The sequence below is a fragment of the Arachis ipaensis genome, chromosome B8 (genome assembly GCF_059453495.1).
Source record: "Arachis ipaensis isolate K30076 ecotype BB chromosome B8, ASM5945349v1, whole genome shotgun sequence".
Classification (NCBI taxonomy): Eukaryota; Viridiplantae; Streptophyta; class Magnoliopsida; order Fabales; family Fabaceae; genus Arachis; species Arachis ipaensis.
In genome coordinates this window covers 124,771,995-124,792,141 of record NC_142443.1, presented here as the reverse complement: position 1 = coordinate 124,792,141, position 20,147 = coordinate 124,771,995, and the positions used below count along the sequence as shown (strand labels likewise).

Sequence of the window (20,147 nt, the reverse complement as noted above, 5' to 3'; positions counted from 1 at the left end):
TTTTGCCACCCGGTTCGGGTCCCAACTAAATCGTTTCTCATTCCTTTTCAACAGCTCAAAACCAGAAACCAATTCAAAGCAAGCTAAATTCCAACAGTCGCCTCAGTGGCATATCTCGAGAAAACCATTTCAAAGTCAACTCAATATCAACCGATTTAACTCATTTCCAAAGCTTTAAAGAATCAGTTCAGAAATAAATAATTTATCAAAACCAAATCAATTAAAGTAACCCAGGCTGAATTTCAAGGGTATTCTATCTTTCGCATCATCAAAATAATCAATTCAATTCAAATCAATCCTCAACGGATTAAACTCAGATTTCAAATATTTAAAGAATCAGCTTCAAAACATTACATTTCACAAAGCCGCACAACAACTCAGCCAAACCAACATTCATAAACATTCGAGTCAATCAAATAATACATAAGGCTGATACAATCACTAAATACACCATATCTCACATCAGTATCCATATGTAATAATTCCAATAATAAACTATAGTTTTCGGAAAGCGCCCCTACCTCAAAACGCAAATCCATAACCCAAATGCCTCACAGGGTCCTTTCCGCCTCAACCCAGACTGACGGCAACCAAAACCTCAGCTCCCAGCCACTTTCACAATAACCATCGCAACACTATTCGCAACATATAATAATCAGGACTCGACCCCACGTTACTAAAATTCACATTCATTAACCAAACACAACGAAATACTAACACGAGGCTTTCCGAAACATACTTACTGAAATGACAAAGGCAGCTGCGAACATCGAGCACGGAAGGCAAGCATGGATACATGACCCGATACTGAGGACTCAACGGCTATTTTCGGCGGCGGAGGCAAGGTGCGGCGACACCCAGCGGCTCTTCCTCCCTCCACGCGACTCAGATGACCACTGCAGCAACAAGCCGTGACTATGGTATTCTTGAAATTCAAAGGAAACAGAATCCATTAACAAGACCTTACCGGCAGTGTATTCCGGTGACGGTAAATGGCATTTTCCGGCGGCCAGGCACGGCGGCACTACTGATTTCCTCTCCAGGAATGGCTGTGACAGAACCAGAAACAGGGGAAAAGCTCACCAAATCAGTAATGGTTCTAATGGCGGATTTTTCCGACGGAGGAAGCGTTAGCTTCGCGCAGCACGGCGGTTCCAACGGAGGCGGCGCCGGCGACGCAAGCACGGCCGGGTGCGGTGGCTGGACTCCCAGCTCAGCCCCAGATCTCTCGCATCTGCTCTGCTCCCGAGCTCTCCCTCTCTGCTCTACCGTAAATGACGGCGACTGTCTCGGTGGCAAAGGTGATGGCGGCACGGTGAGGACGACGGCGTTACCACACGGCGGCGCAACGGGTCGTGCTCCTCGCGTCACTGGCCCGTGCTCTCCTCCCTCAATGTCGCGCAGTTTCTCTCCTCTGGGCTCCCTCGACAGCGATGACTCCTCGGCGATGGCGCGGCTAGGAGTGATGGTGTGACGAACAGAGGCAGCGGCGAGCTAGTCGGCGGCGCGAGCGGCGACGAGGTGTGGGTCACAGCGCAGCCCTTCCCTCTCTGCCCGATCTCCCTTCTCAAGCTCACTCTCCCCGGTGTAACACGGCGGCGCGACGGCAGTGACGCCCGCCGGTGCCGTCCTTCCCTTCTCTTCGTTCGGCAGTCCGCATCCCAACTTCCCCCTCTCTCCATTTCTGTTTTCCTTCTTCTATGGAAAAGAAAAGGAAACCGTGTGTGCTGTCCGTGGGTGAAAGGGAAAACAGGGTAAGGGTTTGGCTGCTGGGATGAAGGGTTTAGGGTTTCATTTTTTTTTAAAACTAGGGTTAGGGGTATTTTAGTAATTTCAAATAAAAATAGGGATATTATAATAATTGGAAATAAATTCTAATCCATTAATAATAATGTATAAAAATACTATTTGCTCATCAATTTCATAAATTATTTTCAATAAAATGTCCAAATCAAATAATTAGGAGTAATATAATTAAATCCCTTATTTTCCAAGGTAGCAGTATTAATATTGAAAATATTACTTATTTAATTCAAATCATATAGAAATCCTTATTATTTCACAACTACCAACTTTATACTCTGAATATAGAAAATAATCCAATAATTATAAAATTGGATAATAATTACCTTAATTATCTTTAATAAAATAATTTCTGAAATTAAGGCTATAAATAACCATATGATTTGAGACTTGATCATAATAAGACTTTTCAAAGGTTCTGGGTCTTACACTTCCCAAATTTTATTTTGATTCTTTTAACTTTTCTACCTTTTGTTTTTATCATCCATGTTCCTAATAGGTTTTCCACATTCTAATCTATTCATAATCTTCTATCTTAAGCTAACCAAGGATTCAACTTGGGATTTTATTTTATTTTTCTGCTTAAGCTTAGTAGTGTGGCTAAATAGAATAAAAGGGATTTTAAAGGCTCAAGGGGCTAACAAGGGTGATGTGAAAGGTAGGTTATTTGGGGTAAGTGAGCTAAAATCAAATGATGGCCTCAATCATTCTTTTGGCATGTATCTATATTCTATAATCGGACATATAGATTAAAGCAAAGTAAAGAACATCAGAATAAAAAGAAGCGAAACACACAGGAATGAAATTATGGTTTGAATGCAACCATACAATTAAGCTCAATACTCACAGGCTGTGTGTTCTCTAACTCAAGCATCATATATCATTCATATATGTTATGCAGGTTTAGTTAAAAATTCCCATTATTTTCATAAAAAAATTATTTAGGGTAGCCTTTAAAGTTTTAATGTTCCTCCTTGATGAAATGTTGTCAACTTAACTATATGATGTAATGCTATATATACAAGGTTTATGGATTTAAATCTGTTATGTTTAATTTCCTAGCTTACTTCCTTTTTATATTTTTCAATTTAACTATGCTATCTTATGCTAAAAAGGGTAAACTATACTAATTAATCCACTAATAAGTCAGAATTGCGAACTAAACTAAATAACTAAAAATATGAACTAAAAATGCAAAATGCAGAAATAGAGTAAAAATACACACAAGTAGCAATGTATAAGTACTCAGAAAATAACAGTAAAAAGAAAAATACAGAAAAAATATCCAAAATAAAAGAAAAAAAATAGATGTAGTGGTTCACCAAAATAAAACGCCAGAGATGGCGACCTCCCCACACTTAAAATGAAGCATCGTCCCTGATGCTCAGTCAAGCCGGGTGTGAAGGGGTGTCATCACTGGTAGGGATGGTAGTTGGAGGCTCTGTGGTGGTGGTGGGCTGAGGGTCTGGCTGCTGTAGAGGCGGTGCTGACTGGATCGGGATCTCCGGATCTGCAGCCTCTATCTGATGCGTAACCTCCTGATGCAGGGCAGCCTGCTCTGTGGCTGCCTGCTGATGGGTCTCCTCCTGGAAATGAGTCTCCTCCTCATGCTCAGCCCCCTCCTCCTCTAATGGCTCAGATGGTGTGTCGGGCTCAGAGGGGGTGTCACCACCCTGTCGGATCATCAGCTTCAGATGTGAATAATGTCGCTGGCTGCGACGCTCCAATCTCTCATACCGGCGCCAGTTACGGCACTCCATCTGATCAAGCTGTCGGAATAGGCAGTGCACGAGGCGGTATACGGGCTCAGAGGCAGGTGGAGGTGCAGTGGTAGCAGCAGGGGCAGCAGTGGCAGCTGTGGATGAAGAGGGTCCAGCAGACGGTGGGGCTGTCTCATCAGTAGCAGTGAAGGGTGGTGGTCTGTAGCTGGTGCACGAAGTTGTAATGTCAATGTTCACATTACTCTCTTACAACTTCGCACAACTAACCAGCAAGTGCACTGGGTCGTCCAAGTAATACCTTACGTGAGTAAGGGTCGAATCCCACGGAGATTGTTGGTTTGAAGCAAGCTATGGTTATCTTATTATTCTTAGTCAGGATGCCAACAATAGTGTTTTTCAAGTTCAATTGTAAAAAGTGAGAGGGCATAAATATAAATACTTATTGTGCAATGATGGAGAATATGTTGGAGTTTTGGAGATGCTTTGTTTTCTGAAATTCTGCTTTCCTCTGTTTTCTGATTCACGCATGCAAGTCCTCCTATGGCAAGCTGTGTGTTGGTGGATCACCGTTGTCAATGGCTACCATCCATCCTTCCGGTGAAAAGGGTCCAGGTGCGCTATCACCGCACGTCTAATCATCTGCAGGTTCTCAATCGTACCAGAATAGGATTTACTATCTTTTTGCGTCTGTCACTACGCCCAGCACTCGTGAGTTTGAAGCTCGTCACAGTCATTCAATCCCTGAATCCTACTCGGAATACCACAGACAAGGTTTAGACTTTCCGGATTCTCTTGAATGCTGCCATCAATCTAGCTTATACCACGAAGATTCTGATTAAGAGATCTAAGAGATATTCATTCATTCTACGGTGGAACGGAAGTGGTTGTCAGGCACGCGTTTGTAGGGGAATGATGATGATTGTCACGTTCATCGTATTCATGTTGAAGTGTGAATGGATATCTTAGATAGGAACACGCATGTTTGAATGGAAAACAAAAATACTTGCATTAATTCATCGAGACACAGCAGAGCTCCTCACCCCTAACAATGGAGTTTAGAAACTCATGCTGTCAAAGAGTACAAAGTTCAGATCTAAAATGTCATGAGATACAAAATAAATATCTAAAAGTTGTTTAAATACTAGACTAGTAACCTAGGTTTACAGAAAATGAGTAAACTATGATAGATAGTGCAGAAATCCACTTCTAGGGCCCACTTGGTGTGTGCTGGGGCTGAGACTAAAGCTTCTCACGTGCCTGGGCTGTTTTGGGCGTTCAACGCCAGGCTGTAACCTGTTTCTGGCGTTGAACTCCAACTTGTAACGTGTTTCTGGCGCTGGACGCCAGACTGCAACATGGAACTGGCGTTGAACGCTAGTTTATGTCGTCTATCCTTGAGCAAAGTATGGACTATTATATATTTCTGGAAACCCCTGGATGTATACTTTCCAACGCAATTGGAAGCGCATCAATTGGACTTCTGTAGCTCCAGAAATTCCATTCCGAGTGAAGAGAGGTCAGGATCCAACAGCATCAGCAGTCCTTTTTCAGCCTGAATCAGATTTTTGCTCAGCTCCCTCAATTTCAGCCAAAAAATACCTGAAATTATAGAAAAACACACAAACTCATAGTAAAGTCCAGAAATATGAATTTTGCCTAGAAACTAATGAAAATAAACTAAAAACTAACTAAAACATACTAAAAACTATATGAAATTAACCCCAAAAAGCGTATAAAATATCCGCTCATCACAACACCAAACTTGAACTGTTGCTTGTCCCCAAGCAACTAGACAAATAAAATAGAATACAAATGAGTCAAGAAACAATAATATCTCAGAGTTTTTGAGTGAAGCTCAGATTCTAATTAAATGAGCGGGGCTAGTAGCTTTTTGTTTCCGAACAGTTTTGGCATCTCACTTTATCCATTGACGCTCAGAATGATTGGCATCTATAGGAACTTAAAATTCAGATAGTGTTATTGATTCTCCTAGTTCAGTATGTTGATTCTTGAACACAACTACTTTTATGAGTCTTGGCCGTGGCCCTAAGCACTTTGTTTTCCAGTATTATCACCGGATACATAAATGCCACAGACACATAATTGGGTGAACCTTTTCAGATTATGACTCAGCTTTGCTAAAGCCCCCAATTAGAGGTGTCCAGGGTTCTTAAGCACACTCTTCTCTTTGCTTTGGACCTTGACTTTAACCGCTCAGTCTCAAGTTTTCACTTGACACCTTCACGCCACAAGCACATGGTTAGGGACAGCTTGGTTTAGCCGCTTAGACCAGAATTTGATTTCCTTAGGCCCTCCTATCCACTGATGCTCAAAGCCTTGGATCCTTTTTATTACCCTTGCCTTTTGGTTTTAAGGGTTATTGGCTTTTTCTGCTTGCTTCTTTTTTTTTTCAAGCTTTGTATTCACTGCTTTTTCTTGCTTTTTTTATTACCCTTGTTTGTTCTCATCATTCTCCTATTAAAGGAGTCTGGGTCATCTTTCAGCTGATGTAGCTTAAAGATCTCCCTGATTTTGTCAGGGTGGATGTGAACAATCTTTCCTCTGACCACAGTCCTATAGTCATAGAGGGCAGCTCCAGATATTCTCTGCCTGTCTGTTTGCCACAGATTAGCGTAGAATTCCTGAACCATATTCCTTCCCACTTTCGTTTCAGGATTAGCTAGGACTTCCCAGTTCCTGTTTCGAATCTGCTCTTGGATCTCCGGATATTCATCTTCTTTTAGATCGAACTTGACTTTCGGGATCACAGATCTTAGACCCATTATTTTGTAGTAATGGTTTGAATGTTCTTTGGTTAAGAACCTCCCTTGATTCCAAAGTGGTTTTGGAACACTCTCTTTCTTGCCTCTTGGAGTGGGTTGTTTTCCTTTAGGAGCCATGATCTTAGTGGGTATGGTTTAGTGATCACGGATAAACACACCAAACTTAGAGGATTGCTTGTCCTCAAGCAAAAGAAACGAAAGGAGAGGGATAGAAAGAGAGCTAGTGTTGAATGGTGGATAAGAGGAAGGAGGCCGAATGGGTTTTTAAAAGAGAGGGGGGTGGGTTTTCGAAAATAGGGAGAAAGATAAGATAGAAGATATGATTTAAAAAGAAATAAGTGTGATAAGAAAAGATATAATTTAAAATTGAAGAGATATGAAAGATATTTGAAAAAGATAAATTTGGATTTTTGAAAAAGATAATATGGAGATTTTTTAAAAAAAGATATTGATTAGTTGAAAAGATTTTTGAATGAAAAGAGATAGATTTGTTTTGAAAATTTTGAAAAAGAGTTGAATTGGATTGAAAAAAGGATTTGTGCTTATGGATTAAGATACATTTGATATTTTTAAAGTAGGCTTTTTAGAAATTAGGGATTTTAGAAATCAGGGTTTGTAACATGTTTATGCAAGAAATCGTGAATTGAAACATGAAAATTAAAATTAAAATGAAAAATTTGAAGTAAAAACGAATTTACCTCCTCCCCACCATCCTGGCATTTGAACGCCCAAACACTGCATGTTTTGGGCGTTCAACGCCCAACTGCTGCTTCTCCTGGGCGTTCAACGCCTAGCTGTTGCTTCTTTCTGACGTTGAACGCCAGGAACTCCTTTGTCACTGGGCATTTTTCTGAACGCTCAGGACGCTATAAATCTGGCGTTAAACGCCCAGAAGGAGCTTCTTTCTGGCGTTCAACGCCCAGAAGATGCTTCTTTTTGGCGTTTAATGCCCAGATGGCTATCCTTACTGGCGTTCAACGCCCAGTGGATGCTTCTTTTGGGCGTTGAACGCCCAAAACAGACTTTTACTGGCGTTTTCTTGCTAGTGAGCTCTTTTTCTCTGTTTTGTGTGTAGAATCCTTTTGTAACCCTGTAAACTTATACAATTGACTCTTTACCTTAGTGTCAATGAACTTTATATAAACAAATAAAATCAAGAATAGGGCAAAATGCTTAGAAGAAGTGATGCCCCATGGTTGGGTTGCCTCCCAGCAAGCGCTTCTTTATTGTCTTTAGCTGGATCTTGCTGAGTTTTTAATCTAGCCTCAGCCTTGAGCACTCTTGCTCAACATTGCCTTCAAGATAATGCTTGATTCTCTGTCCATTAACAATGAACTTCTTATCAGAATCAATATCTTGAAGCTCCACATAACCATATGGTGATACACTTGTAATCACATATGGTCCCCTCCACCGGGACTTCAGTTTTCCGGGAAATAGCCTGAGCCTAGAGTTAAACAACAGAACCTTTTGTCCTGGTTCAAAGATTCTAGATGAAAACTTTCTGTCATGCCACCTTTTTTATTTTTCTTTATAAAGCTTGGCATTTTTGAAAGCAGTGAATCTGAATTCCTCTAGCTCATTCAGCTGGAGCAATCTTTTTTCTCCAGCTAATTTGGCATCAAAGTTTAGGAATCTGGTTGCCCAGTAGGCTTTATGTTCCAGTTCCACGAGCAGGTGGCATGCCTTACCATACACAAGTTGGTATGGAGAGGTCCCTATAGGAGTCTTGAATGCTGTTCTATAAGCCCACAGAGCATCATCCAAGCTTCGTGCCCAATCCTTTCTACGGGTACTCACAGTCCGTTCCAGGATTCTTTTTAGTTCTCTATTAGAAACTTCAACTTGTCCATTTGTCTGCGGATGATATGGAGTTGCCACCTTATGGCGAATCTCATACCGGACCATGGCAGAGTAAAGCTGTTTGTTGCAGAAGTGAGTGCCCCCATCACTAATTAGTACCCTAGGGACACCAAATCTGCTGAATATATGTTTCTGGAGGAACTTTAGTACTGTTTTAGTATCATTGGTGGGTGTGGCAATGGCCTCTACCCATTTTGATACATAGTCAACTGCCACCAGAATATAAGTGTTTGAGTATAATGGTGGAAAAGGCCCCATGAAATCAATTCCCCATACATCAAACAACTCAATCTCCAAGATTCCTTGTTGAGGCATGGCATAACTATGAGGTAAATTACCAGCTCTCTGGCAACTGTCACAGTTACGTACAAACTCTCGGGAATCTCTATAGAGTGTAGGCCAGTAGAAACCACATTGGAGGACCTTGGTGGCTGTTCGCTCACCTCTGAAATGGCCTCCGTATTGTGATCCATGGCAATGCCATAGGATCCTCTGTGCTTCTTCTCTAGGCACACACCTACGGATTATTCCGTCTGCACATCTCTTAAAGAGATAGGGTTCATCCCACAAGTAGTACTTTGCATCAGTAATTAATTTTTTCTTTTGTTGCCTGTTGTACTCCTTGGGAATGAACCTTGCAGCTTTGTAGTTTGCAATGTCTGCAAACCATGGTAATTCTTGAATGGCGAACAAATGCTCATCCGGAAAGGTTTCAGAGATCTCAATAGAGGGGGAGGACACCCCTTCCACTGGTTCTATCCGGGACAGATGGTCAGCCACTTGGTTCTCTGTCCCTTTTCTGTCTCTTATTTCTATATCAAACTCTTGCAGAAGCAACACCCATCTTATGAGTCTGGGTTTTGAATCCTGCTTTGTGAGTAGATATTTAAGAGCAGCATGATCTGTGTACACAATCATCTTTGATCCTACTAAGTATGATCTAAACTTGTCAATGGCATAAACCACTGCAAGCAATTCTTTTTCTGTGGTTGTGTAATTTTTCTGGGTATCATTCAAAACACGGCTAGCATAATAAATGACATGCAGAAGCTTGTCATGCCTCTACCCCAGTACTGCACCAATGGCGTGATCACTGGCATCACACATTAATTCGAATGGCAATGTCCAGTCTGGTGCAGAGATAACTGGTGCTGTGACCAGCTTAGCTTTCAGAGTTTCAAACGCATGTAGGCACTCTGTGTCAAACACAAATGGCGTGTCAGCAGCTAGCAGGTTGCTTAGAGGTTTTGCAATTTTTGAAAAATCCTTTATAAACCTCCTATAGAATCCTGCATGCCTCAGAAAGCTTCTGATTGCCTTAACATTGGCAGGTGGTGGTAATTTTTCAATTACCTCTATTTTAGCTTGATCCACCTCTATTCCCTTGTTTGAAATTTTATGCCCAAGGACAATCCCTTCAGTCACCATAAAGTGACATTTTTCCTAGTTTAAAACCAGGTTGGTCTCTTGGCATCTTTTCAAAATCAGTGTCAGGTGATCAAGACAGGAGCTGAATGAGTCTCCATATACTGAGAAGTCATCCATGAAGACTTCCAGAAAATTTTCCACCATATCAGAGAAAATAGAGACCATGCATCTCTGAAAGGTTGCAGGCGCATTACACAGCCCAAAAGGCATCCTTCTGTAAGCAAATACTCCAAATGGACATGTGAATGCTGTTTTCTCTTGATCTTGGGGATCTACTGCAATTTGGTTGTAGCCTGAATAGCCATCCAAAAAGCAGTAATAATTATGACCTGCTAGTCTTTCTAGCATCTGGTCTATGAATGGTAAAGGAAAATGATCCTTTCTGGTGGCTGTATTGAGCCTTCTGTAATCAATACACATGCGCCACCCTGTAACTGTTCTTGTAGGAACCAGTTCATTTTTTCATTATGAACCACTATCATGCCTCCCTTTTTAGGCACAACTTGAACAGGACTCACCCAGGGGCTATCAGAAATAGGATAAATAATCCCAGCCTCCAGTAATTTAGTGACCTCTTTCTGCACCACTTCCTTCATGGCTGGATTTAGCCGCCTCTGTGGTTGAACCACTGGCTTAGCATCATCCTCCAATAGGATTTTGTGCATGCATCTAGCTGGGCTTATGCCCCTAAGGTCACTTATGGACCACCCAAGAGCTGCCTTGTGTGTCCTTAGCACTTGGATTAGTGCTTCCTCTTCCTGTGGATTTAAAGTAGAGCTTATGATCACTGGAAAAGTATCACCTTCTCCCAGAAATGCATATTTCAGGGATGGTGGTAATGGTTTGAGCTCGGGTTTAGGAGGTTTTTCCTCTCCCTGAGGAAATTTCAGAGGCTCTTTCAATTCCTCTGAATCCTCTAGATCAGGTGGAACATCTTTAAAGATGTCTTCCAGCTCTGATTCGAGACTCTCAGCCATGTTGATCTCCTCCATCAGAGAGTCAATAAGATCAACTTTCATGCAGTCTTTTGGTGTATCTGGATGCTGCATGGCATTGACAGCATTCAACTTAAACTCATCCTCATTGACTCTCAGGGTGACTTCCCCTTTTTGGACATCAATGAGAGTTCGTCCAGTTGCTAGGAAAGGTCTTCCTAGAATGAGAGTAGCACTCTTGTGGTCCTCCATTTCCAGCACAACAAAGTCAGTGGAAAAGGCGAATGGCCCAACCCTGACAATCATGTCCTCAATCACGCTTGATGGGTATTTAATGGAGCCATCAGCAAGTTGGAGACATATCCGGGTTAGTTTAACTTCTTCAGTTAAACCAAGCGTTCTGATGGTGGATGTAGGTATTAGGTTGATGCTTGCCCCAAGATCGCATAAAGCTGTCCTGGTGCAATTTCCCTCTAATGTGCATGGTATCAGAAAGCTTTCGGGATCTTTAAGCTTTTCAGGAAAGCTTTTCAGAATGACTGCACTGCATTCTTCAGTGAGGAGAACTCTTTCAGTTTCTCTCCAATCCTTCTTATGACTCAAGATCTCTTTCATGAACTTGGCGTAAGAAGGTATTTGCCCAAGTGCTTCTGCAAACGGAATCTTTATTTCAAGAGTCCTGAGATAATCTGCAAAGCGAGCAAATTGCTTATCCTGCTCCTCTTGGCAGAGTTTTTGAGGATAAGGTATCTTGGCTTTATATTCCTCAACATTGGTTGCTGTAGGTTTATTTCCTACAGAAGTGGTTGAAGAAGCCTTTTTAGATGGGTTGTCATCAGCACTTGTGTGTGTCTGATCCCTCTCTGGCAATTGAGTGCCAGAGTTAGAAGCTGGAGTGACGTTAGACGCCAACTCTTCATCTGTTCCTGGCGTCTGAACGCCAGAACTGTGCTTCTTTTGGGCGTTCAATGCCAATTCCTTGCTTTTTTCTGGCGTTGAACGCCAGTCCTGAGCATGGTCTGGGCGTTCAGCGCCAGCCTTCCACCCAATTTCTGGCGTTTTAACGCCAGAATTATTTTTTTCTGGACTCTTACTGTCCTCAGATGGATTTTGGGTGGTTTGCTCATTTCTTGGCTTCCTGCTGCCTTGAGGTGGGGTATTTAATGTTTTCCCACTTCTTAATTGAACTGCTTGGCATTCTTCTGTTATTTGTTTTGACAGCTGCTGTTTTGTTTGCTTCAATTGTTCTTCCATATTTATATTAGCCATCCTTGTCTCTTGTAGTCTATCTTTGAATTCGGCTAACTGCTGTGTTAGAAAGTCCAATTGCTGATTGAATTCAGTAGCTTGTTCAGTAGGACTGGGTTCAGTAGTTACTGTTTTAGCCTCTTCTTTCATGGAAGATTCACTGCTTAGGTATAGATGCTGATTTCTGGCAACTGTATCAATGAGCTCTTGAGCTTCTTCAATTGTCTTTCTCATGTGGATAGATCCACCAGCTGAGTAATCTAGAGACATCTAAGCTCTTTCTGCAAGCCCATAATAGAAGATGTCTAACTGAACCCACTCTGAAAACATTTTAGAGCGGCATTTTCTTAGCATCTCTCTGTATCTTTCCCAGGCATCATAAAGAGATTCATTATCTCCTTGTTTAAAGCCTTGGATGTCCAGCCTTAGCTGTGTCATCCATTTTGGAGAAAAGTATTGATTCAGAAATTTCTCTGTCAGCTGTTTCCATGTCTTTATGCTAGCCTTAGGTTGGTTATTTAACCATCTCTTGGCTTGGTCTTTTACAACAAATGAAAACAGTAATAATCTGTAGACATCCTGATCTTCTTCCTTATCATGTACTGTGTCAGCAATTTGTAAAAAGTGTGCCAGAAACTCTGTAGGTTCTTCCTGTGGAAGACCGGAATACTGGCAGCTTTGCTGCACCATGATAATGAGCTGAGGATTCAACTCAAAGCTACTGACTCCAATGGAGGGTATACAGATACTACTCCCATATGAAGCAGTAGAGGGGTTAGCATATGACCCCAGAGTCCTTCTGGACTGTTCATTTCCACTTAGATCCATGATGGAGAAAGGGAGATGATGTAAAATAGAGAAAAAATATTTGTATTTATTTATTTAGTATTTATTTATTTCGAAAATAAAATAAATTAAAATAAAATAAATAAAAATGGGTGAAGATTTTCGAAAAATGGAGAGAGAGAAAAAATGGTTAGGAAGTTTTGAAAAAGATATGATTTGAAAAAGATTTTAAATTTTGAAATAAAAATCTGAATTTTAAAAGTAAATTTCGAAAATTTGCTTTAAAATAGAGAGAAAAGATATTTTTGAATTTAAAGAGGAGAGAGAAAAACACTAAGATAGCACAAGATTTAAAATTTTAAGATCTAATGCTCCTTGTTTTCGAAAATTTTGGAGAAAAATACCAAGGAACACCAAACTTAAAAATTTTAAGATCAAGACACAAGGAAAACTTAAGAACACTTTGAAGACTCACAAGAACATAAGAACATGAAGAAAGAACACCAAACTTAAAATTTTTAGAAAACCAAAATAAGATTTTCGAAAACCAAAGAAAAATCAACAAGAAAACACCAAACTTAAAGTTTGGCACAAGATTTAATGTAAAAATTATTTTTGAAAAAAGAATTTTAAAAAGAAGGTACCCAGTTACCAAGAACACAAACCAACGCTCTAGCCAATTGGGCAGTAAATGTAACACTTGTTTTGAAAAAATATTTTTAATAACTAAGAATAAAATTTTTTGAAAAATTAAAAGAAAGGATTTTAAAAAGAAAATTTTAACCAAAAACAATATTAGAAGACTCTAAACCAAAAAGAAAAATTTTTCCTAATCTAAGCAATAAAATAAACCGTCAGTTGTCCAAACTCGAACAATCCCCGGCAACGGCGCCAAAAACTTGGTGCACGAAGTTGTAATGTCAATGTTCACATTACTCTCTTACAACTTCGCACAACTAACCAGCAAGTGCACTGGGTCGTCCAAGTAATACCTTACGTGAGTAAGGGTCGAATTCCACGGAGATTGTTGGTTTGAAGCAAGCTATAGTTATCTTATTATTCTTAGTCAGGATGCCAACAACAGTGTTTTTCCAGTTCAATTGTTAAAAGTAAGAGGGCATAAATACAAATACTGATTGTGCAATGATGGAGAATATGTTGGAGTTTTGGAGATGCTTTGTCTTCTGAAATTCTGCTTTCCTATGTTTTCTGATTCACGCACGCAAGTCCTCCTATGGCAAGCTGTGTGTTGGTGGATCACCATTGTCAATGGCTACCATCCATCCTTCCAGTGAAAAGGGTCCAGGTGCGTTGTCACCGCACGGCTAATCATCTGTAGGTTCTCAATCGTACCGAAATAGGATTTACTATCCTTTTGCGTCTGTCACTACGCCCAGCACTCGCGAGTTTGAAACTCGTCACAGTCATTCAATCCCTGAATCCTACTTGGAATACCATAGACAAGGTTTAGACTTTTCAGATTCTCTTGAATGCTGCCATCAATCTAGCTTATACCATGAAGATTCTGATTAAGAGATCCAAGAGATATTCATTCATTCTACGGTGGAACGGAAGTGGTTGTCAGGCACGTGTTCATGGGGGAATGATGATGATTGTCACGTTCATCATATTCATGTTGAAGTGCGAATGGATATCTTAGATAGGAACACGCATGTTTGAATGGAAAACAGAAATACTTGCATTAATTCATCGAGACACAGCAAAGCTCCTCACCCCTAACAATGGAGTTTAGAAACTCATGCTGTCAAAGAGTACAAAGTTTAGATCTAAAATGTCATGAGATACAAAATAAATCTCTAAAAGTTGTTTAAATACTAGACTAGTAACCTAGGTTTACAGAAAATGAGTAAACTATGATAGATAGTGCAGAAATCCACTTCTGGGGCCCACTTGGTGTGTGCTGGGGCTGAGACTAAAGCTTCTCACGTGCCTGGGCTGTTTTGGGTGTTCAACGCCAGGCTGTAACCTGTTTCTGGCGTTGAACTCCAACTTGTAACGTGTTTCTGGCGCTGGACGCCAGACTACAACATGGAACTGGCGTTGAACGCCCGTTTACGTCATCTATCCTTGAGCAAAGTATGAACTATTATATATTGCTGGAAAGCCCTGGATGTCTACTTTCCAACGCAATTGGAAGCGCATCAATTGAACTTCTGTAGCTCCAGAAATTCCATTCCGAGTGCAAAGAGGTCAGGATCCAACAACATCAGCAGTCCTTTTTCAGCCTGAATCAGATTTTTGCTCAGCTCCCTCAATTTCAGCCAGAAAATACCTGAAATTACAAAAAAACACACAAACTCATAGTAAAGTCTAGAAATATGAATTTTGCCTAGAAACTAATGAAAATAAACTAAAAACTAACTAAAACATACTAAAAACTATATGAAATTAACCCCAAAAAGCGTATAAAATATCCGCTCATCAGTAGCCCAAGGCTAGGAAGTTCCTGCTGTGAGGAATGATCTTCCTGCAGTCCGCCGCTAGTGGTCTCTCATCGGCATCCTCCCATGGCACGTCAGCTCGACGACCTAGCTGTGTAACCAGATACGGAAAAGGGAGGGTGCCTCGGACATGGACCCTGGCCATATAATGCCGAATGAAGCGTGGTAGATAAAGGTCCTTACCCTCTAACACACACCATAGGAGGGTGATCATAGCAGCCGGGATCTCCGTCTCATGAGTACTCGGCATCACATAATTGCTCAAGATCTGGTGCCATAACCGAGCCTCATCATTTAAGTACGCCCTCTTGATCCCTCTAGGCATGGTGGTGTCCTGACCCATCTCCCAAGGAACAGTCGGGTCGATAGCTATCCGTGCCTTTACAGCATCCTAATCAAACTGCATCTGGCGCATGTCCTCCTCAGCCTTTGAATAACCATCACGCTGATCGGACTTGGCTAGGAGCTGGAGAATGTCCTCTAAGGCCTCCTCAGTGACTAGAATTTGTTTTCCTCTCAGGTGTACGGCATCTAGGGTGGTGAGGTAGTAGTTGCAGTAGAATTCCCGGACCCAAGATGCGTTGACCTCTGTCAGTGTTCTCTCCAGAAAGAACCAGCCCCTTTGCTTGATTTGCTCAGTGGTGTACTGCTGGAGTGCTTCTGGAATCTTCAGAGTTCTCTCCAGGTATAGATTCCTGGAGTTTGCAAAAGCCGGGTACTTCAGCTCACAGTACCGGTTTGCAAATTTTATTGGATCAGTTGCAGGGAGCAGCTGGTCAGCTTTTTCCTGCTGTGTAAAGTTCTTCCCCTGCCATGAGGAATCATGCATGAGTGCAATGATGGATTGGGAGGAATCTCCTCTCTTGCGCTTGCCAGTAGCCTTGCCTTTTCCTCTCCTCTGTGAGGCAGACAACCTGAAAAATGGGAAACCAGGATATGGATAAAAATAGGGAAGCAAATAGGCAATTTAAACAAAGAAAACTCAAAGCGGCAAAGGAGAATTAGAATGAGGTAAATGAGTCAAGTAAATGTGCATTAAGGATTGTTTAGTAGTTTAAAATTTGGAAAGGAAGAATTTACAATCCAAAATGTATCAGAATCCAAGTTAAATAGAAAAAATTGTCAGTATGCCATGGTTAGAAAGTTAGAGGAAAGTGAAAAAAATATCAGAAAAGAGATTTTGAAAAGGTTAGTATGGTTAGAATTTGAAAGAGGGGTTAGTAAATTAAAATTAGTGAGTCAGTAAAATGCGGGTTAAAGTAAGTGGCATAAAGAAAATGGACCATGTAACAAGGATTCATGATTATGACTAGAAATAACTCATAACTGATCAAGGAAAACAGGGTGATGTGGATTCAAACAGATATAAAAAAGGAAAGAACTGGAATCAGAATATCACAAATGCAGTTTATAAACCAGGAAATCAAAGAGGATAAGAAAGTCTGCCATAGCATTCATGAAGTAGTTTGGGTAAAGCAGAGGACAATAGATTTCAGATTGCCAAACCAAGATATGAATGAAAATATTCAAAAAATTTGGGCAGCATTCCGGCTAAAGTTGGATTGTCCCGGAAAATAAACAGCAAACAAGACAGTTCATATGAATTAAAAAAACTTGCTGTAGTTACCTATAATTACTAGAAACATGAAAATTCAGAGTAACAAGCAGCAAATGCAGGAAATCACAGCATATGAACAAGGTCACAGGAACAGTAGAATTACAGTGTTAATAAAATAGAAGCATGAACAGTGCAAGTAAACAAACCTAGATCCACTAACCACAGCCTAAGCTACCTAACAACCTAAAAATCCACTACAGCATGCATATCTATCTATCCTAATTAAGAACAGAAACAGAAAAAATTGTAAAATAACTGCGAAGGATAGGAAGGCGGCGTTCATCGGAACCTGGTAGGCGTGAGGAGTAGAACGGGGTAAGAAAGCAGCTGAGTGGTGGCTGCGGCGGCGTCCGGCGCGGTGGCGGGGTACGGCGGTGCGGTGGCGGCTGAGGGGGCAGTGGAGAATAGGTTAATGGGGATAAGGTTTAGGGTAATTGATAGAGGAAGGGATGGGGTTGGGGGTGGGTGGCGGAGGGGCGCGGCTGGATGGCCGGCGGTGGTGGGTGGTGGTCGTGGAGGGCAGTGGCGGAGAGGGGAGAAAGAAGAAGAAAGAAGGGGAGGGAGGAAGGGGGTCGGTGGCGGCGGCGTCTGGGCGGCGGCGGTGAATGGGTGGTGGTCGAGGCGGCGGCAATGGTGGCTGGGTGGTGGTTAAGAGAAGAGGAAGAAGAGAGGGAGAAGAGGGTTGGGGGGCTGCGCGACTGATAGGGTTCGCGTGGCTGGGGGGGTTATATTTTCAAATCCACACGATCGCGTGGGGGACACGGTCGCGTGGTGGGGGTGAAAATGGGGGTGACGCGATCGCGTAGGTCGCGCGATCGCGTGAGAGGGGTAGGAGAGAGGATGACGCGATCGCATGGGTCGCGCGATCGCGTCGCTGGACATTGTGCTAAACGCATGACTCCAGCATCGTTTCAGCGCAACTCTCTGTCTCGTCCTAGGGTGTTGTGCAATCCATGCGACGCGATCGCGTCGCTCACGCGGTCACGTGGGAATGGTTTTGTGCAAGTGACGCAATCGCATGGGGCATGCGATCGCGTGGGCCAAATTGTGCAAAACGCACAAGGGCCGCACGATTCCAGCCTAACTTTCTGGACGTTGGATATTTACGCCGATCTCCAGGTCACGCGGTCGCGTGGATGACGCGGTCGCGTGGGAAGTGTAGTTCGCCATGTGACGCGATCGCATGGGGCATGCGGTCGCGTCGTGCACCCTTTTTTTTTTTGAATGTAGGATGCAATGCTTAATGTGAATGCTATGCATGATTCCAGGTTCAATAAAAATAAAATTCAAAAACAAACAAAATGAAATAAAATTAAAATTGCAAAAGGAACGATCATACCATGGTGGGTTGTCTCCCACCTAGCACTTTTAGTTAAAGTCCTTAAGTTGGACATTGGAAGGGCTTCCTGTTATGGTGGCTTGTGTTTAAATTCATCCAGAAATTTCCACCAGTACTTGGAATGCCAATAGCCTCCGGGGTCCCAAACTAGGCATGTAAAGCTTCTGAGCAGCTTCAGACAAATTTTCAGGCTCCCGGAGTGACAAATGTCAGAATAGATTCCAGGATCCCAAGCTTTGATATTAAATCCCATCCATCTTGATCTATATGTTTCCACCCGGGCGATTTAAAAAGTAGAATCTCACCATGGTGACCAAACGTTCTCCGTGATCCATGCAATTGAGCATGATACCAATCCATGTACTTCGAGGTGAAGCGTGGAACCTTATTGAACCTTGTGCACCAACTCTGAGTACGAGCCATTTCCCTCTTACTCTTAAAGCCGCAAAGAGCTCTAAGCTGGCCATCTGTTTCAAGCAAACCATATTCAAGTGAATAAGTAAAGTTATAGGTTAAGGATTGTACCCACTTGAAGCTTGTATTAGGTGGTAATGGCCTTGGGATAGGTGTTTCTGGTGGTTCTGCAAGTTCTACTCCCTTGGGTTCTTCTGTGAATTTCTCCACTTCCTTGTAAGAGTCTTCAAATATAGTATCACCCTGGTCAAAGTCTTCTATGTCTTCCTCATCACTTGAGTCATATATTGGAGGTTGAGAGAAATCTACCTCCGCATCATCTTTATATTCACTTGGGGAATATTCTTCGATCTCAGAGAATTCACTTGTGACTATCATCATCAAGGGAATTTGTGTCCTGGGTTATTCTGTCTGATTCTTCATAAATAACTTGCCTTGAGGATTGTACAATATCCTCCTTAGCATCAACTATAGCGTTCTTGACGGAGTTCTCCTCAGTTCTGGATTCCCATGGAGGTTCAGCATCTCCTAGATCTTCAACCAACTCTTTTTCTTGAACAATGATAGCTTCTTCTACTTGTTCTAGTACGAATTCGTTCTCTGTCTTATCCACTGAGTTTTCTGGTATTTTCTTCATGCTACGCTCTTCGTTAGACTGTTCACATGGGGCTGTGGCTGATCATTGTGTATTTGAGCATCTAGAAACCCATTGAATTACTACTTGCTCCAGTTGTCGAATGGTTGTTTGAAATTTATTTATTGTTTCCTTTAGGCGAACCTCTGCTTCTCGGGTTGCCGGACTTGGGCATGATACATAGGAAAGTGGTGGTGATTGGGAGTGATTGGATTGGTACTGGAGTAAGGAAGGATCATATGGTGGCGAATGGTGAAGAGAAGCTTGTGAGTGTGGTGGTTCGAGGTTATGTTGAAAGGATGGTTTATATGCACGGGGTGGGGCTTGTTGGTAGTTACAAGGTTGTCCACCATATCCTTCAGCTGGGTATGCACTGTAGAATGGTCTTTGTCCAGGATATCTCGGAGGGTGTTGCTGCCTGAAGGGTTGATTAGATCCTCTTGGGTCCATCCATCCTTGATTGGTCTGACCTTGATGCACATTCCTGCTGTAACTTCTATTTCCTTCAACAAAGTTAGAACCAAACTCAAAGCGAGAGGGGTGAGAGTTCATGGTAGCAAATAAAGATGAAAAGGAAGAACAAAAATAGAGAAACAAGCAAAAGAAAAATATTTACAATAACCAATAATAAGGCACACGTTAGCAGTTCCCCGGCAACGGCGCCATTTTGACGTTAGGCATTTTTGCCAGTAAAGAAGTTCATAAAAACAGTCGCGTTGTAGATATAGTCTCTAAACCGACAGAAATCTATTCGTACAAACGTTTTGGTTGTCACAAGTAACAAACCCCTTAAAAATTGTTAACCGAGTATTCAAACCTCGGGTCGTCTTCTCAAGGAACTGCAAGGAAGTATGTTCTTATTATTGGCTATAAAGGTTGTAATCGGGGTTTAGAAGGTGAGAAGCAAGTGATTTGAATGACAAGTAAAGTAGATGGCAATTAAAATAAATAAATACTATAAAGCAAACTTCTGGCAAGGTAAGAGAAATTGGAAGTCCAACTTAGTTATCTCTCTCAATAATAATGAAAGTTGAATCTAAATTCCACTTAGTTAACCTTTACTAGAGCAAAGGAAAGTCAAGGGACTAATTAGTTTGACCTTCGAATCCTATT

The 20,147-nt window shown here is 41.8% G+C and overlaps 1 protein-coding gene across 1 annotated transcript; it reads right to left on the bottom strand.

Annotated features, from left to right (window-relative positions):
* Window positions 1-598: 598 nt before the first annotated feature.
* Window positions 599-1,682, bottom strand: LOC148549743 (uncharacterized). Its single transcript, XM_088495766.1, has 4 exons — window positions 1,578-1,682; window positions 968-1,494; window positions 744-896; window positions 599-635 (listed from the first exon to the last, which is right to left on the bottom strand). Exons 1-4 carry the CDS (start codon window positions 1,680-1,682, stop codon window positions 599-601), a joined length of 822 nt encoding a protein of 273 aa, XP_088351892.1.
* Window positions 1,683-20,147: the final 18,465 nt, after the last annotated feature.

Excerpts from the sequence above, each read along its gene's own strand:
- LOC148549743 (XM_088495766.1), bottom strand. The coding sequence starts at position 1,682 with ATGGAGAGAGGGGGAAGTTGGGATGCGGACTGCCGAACGAAGAGAAGG. Across the intron at positions 1,495-1,577 it reads GCCGTGTTACACCGGGGAGA|CTCGCCGCTGCCTCTGTTCG; the intron begins GTGAGCTTGAGA and ends GCCGCCGACTAG. Across the intron at positions 636-743 it reads CAGCTGCCTTTGTCATTTCA|TGTTGCGATGGTTATTGTGA; the intron begins GTAAGTATGTTT and ends TGTTGCGAATAG.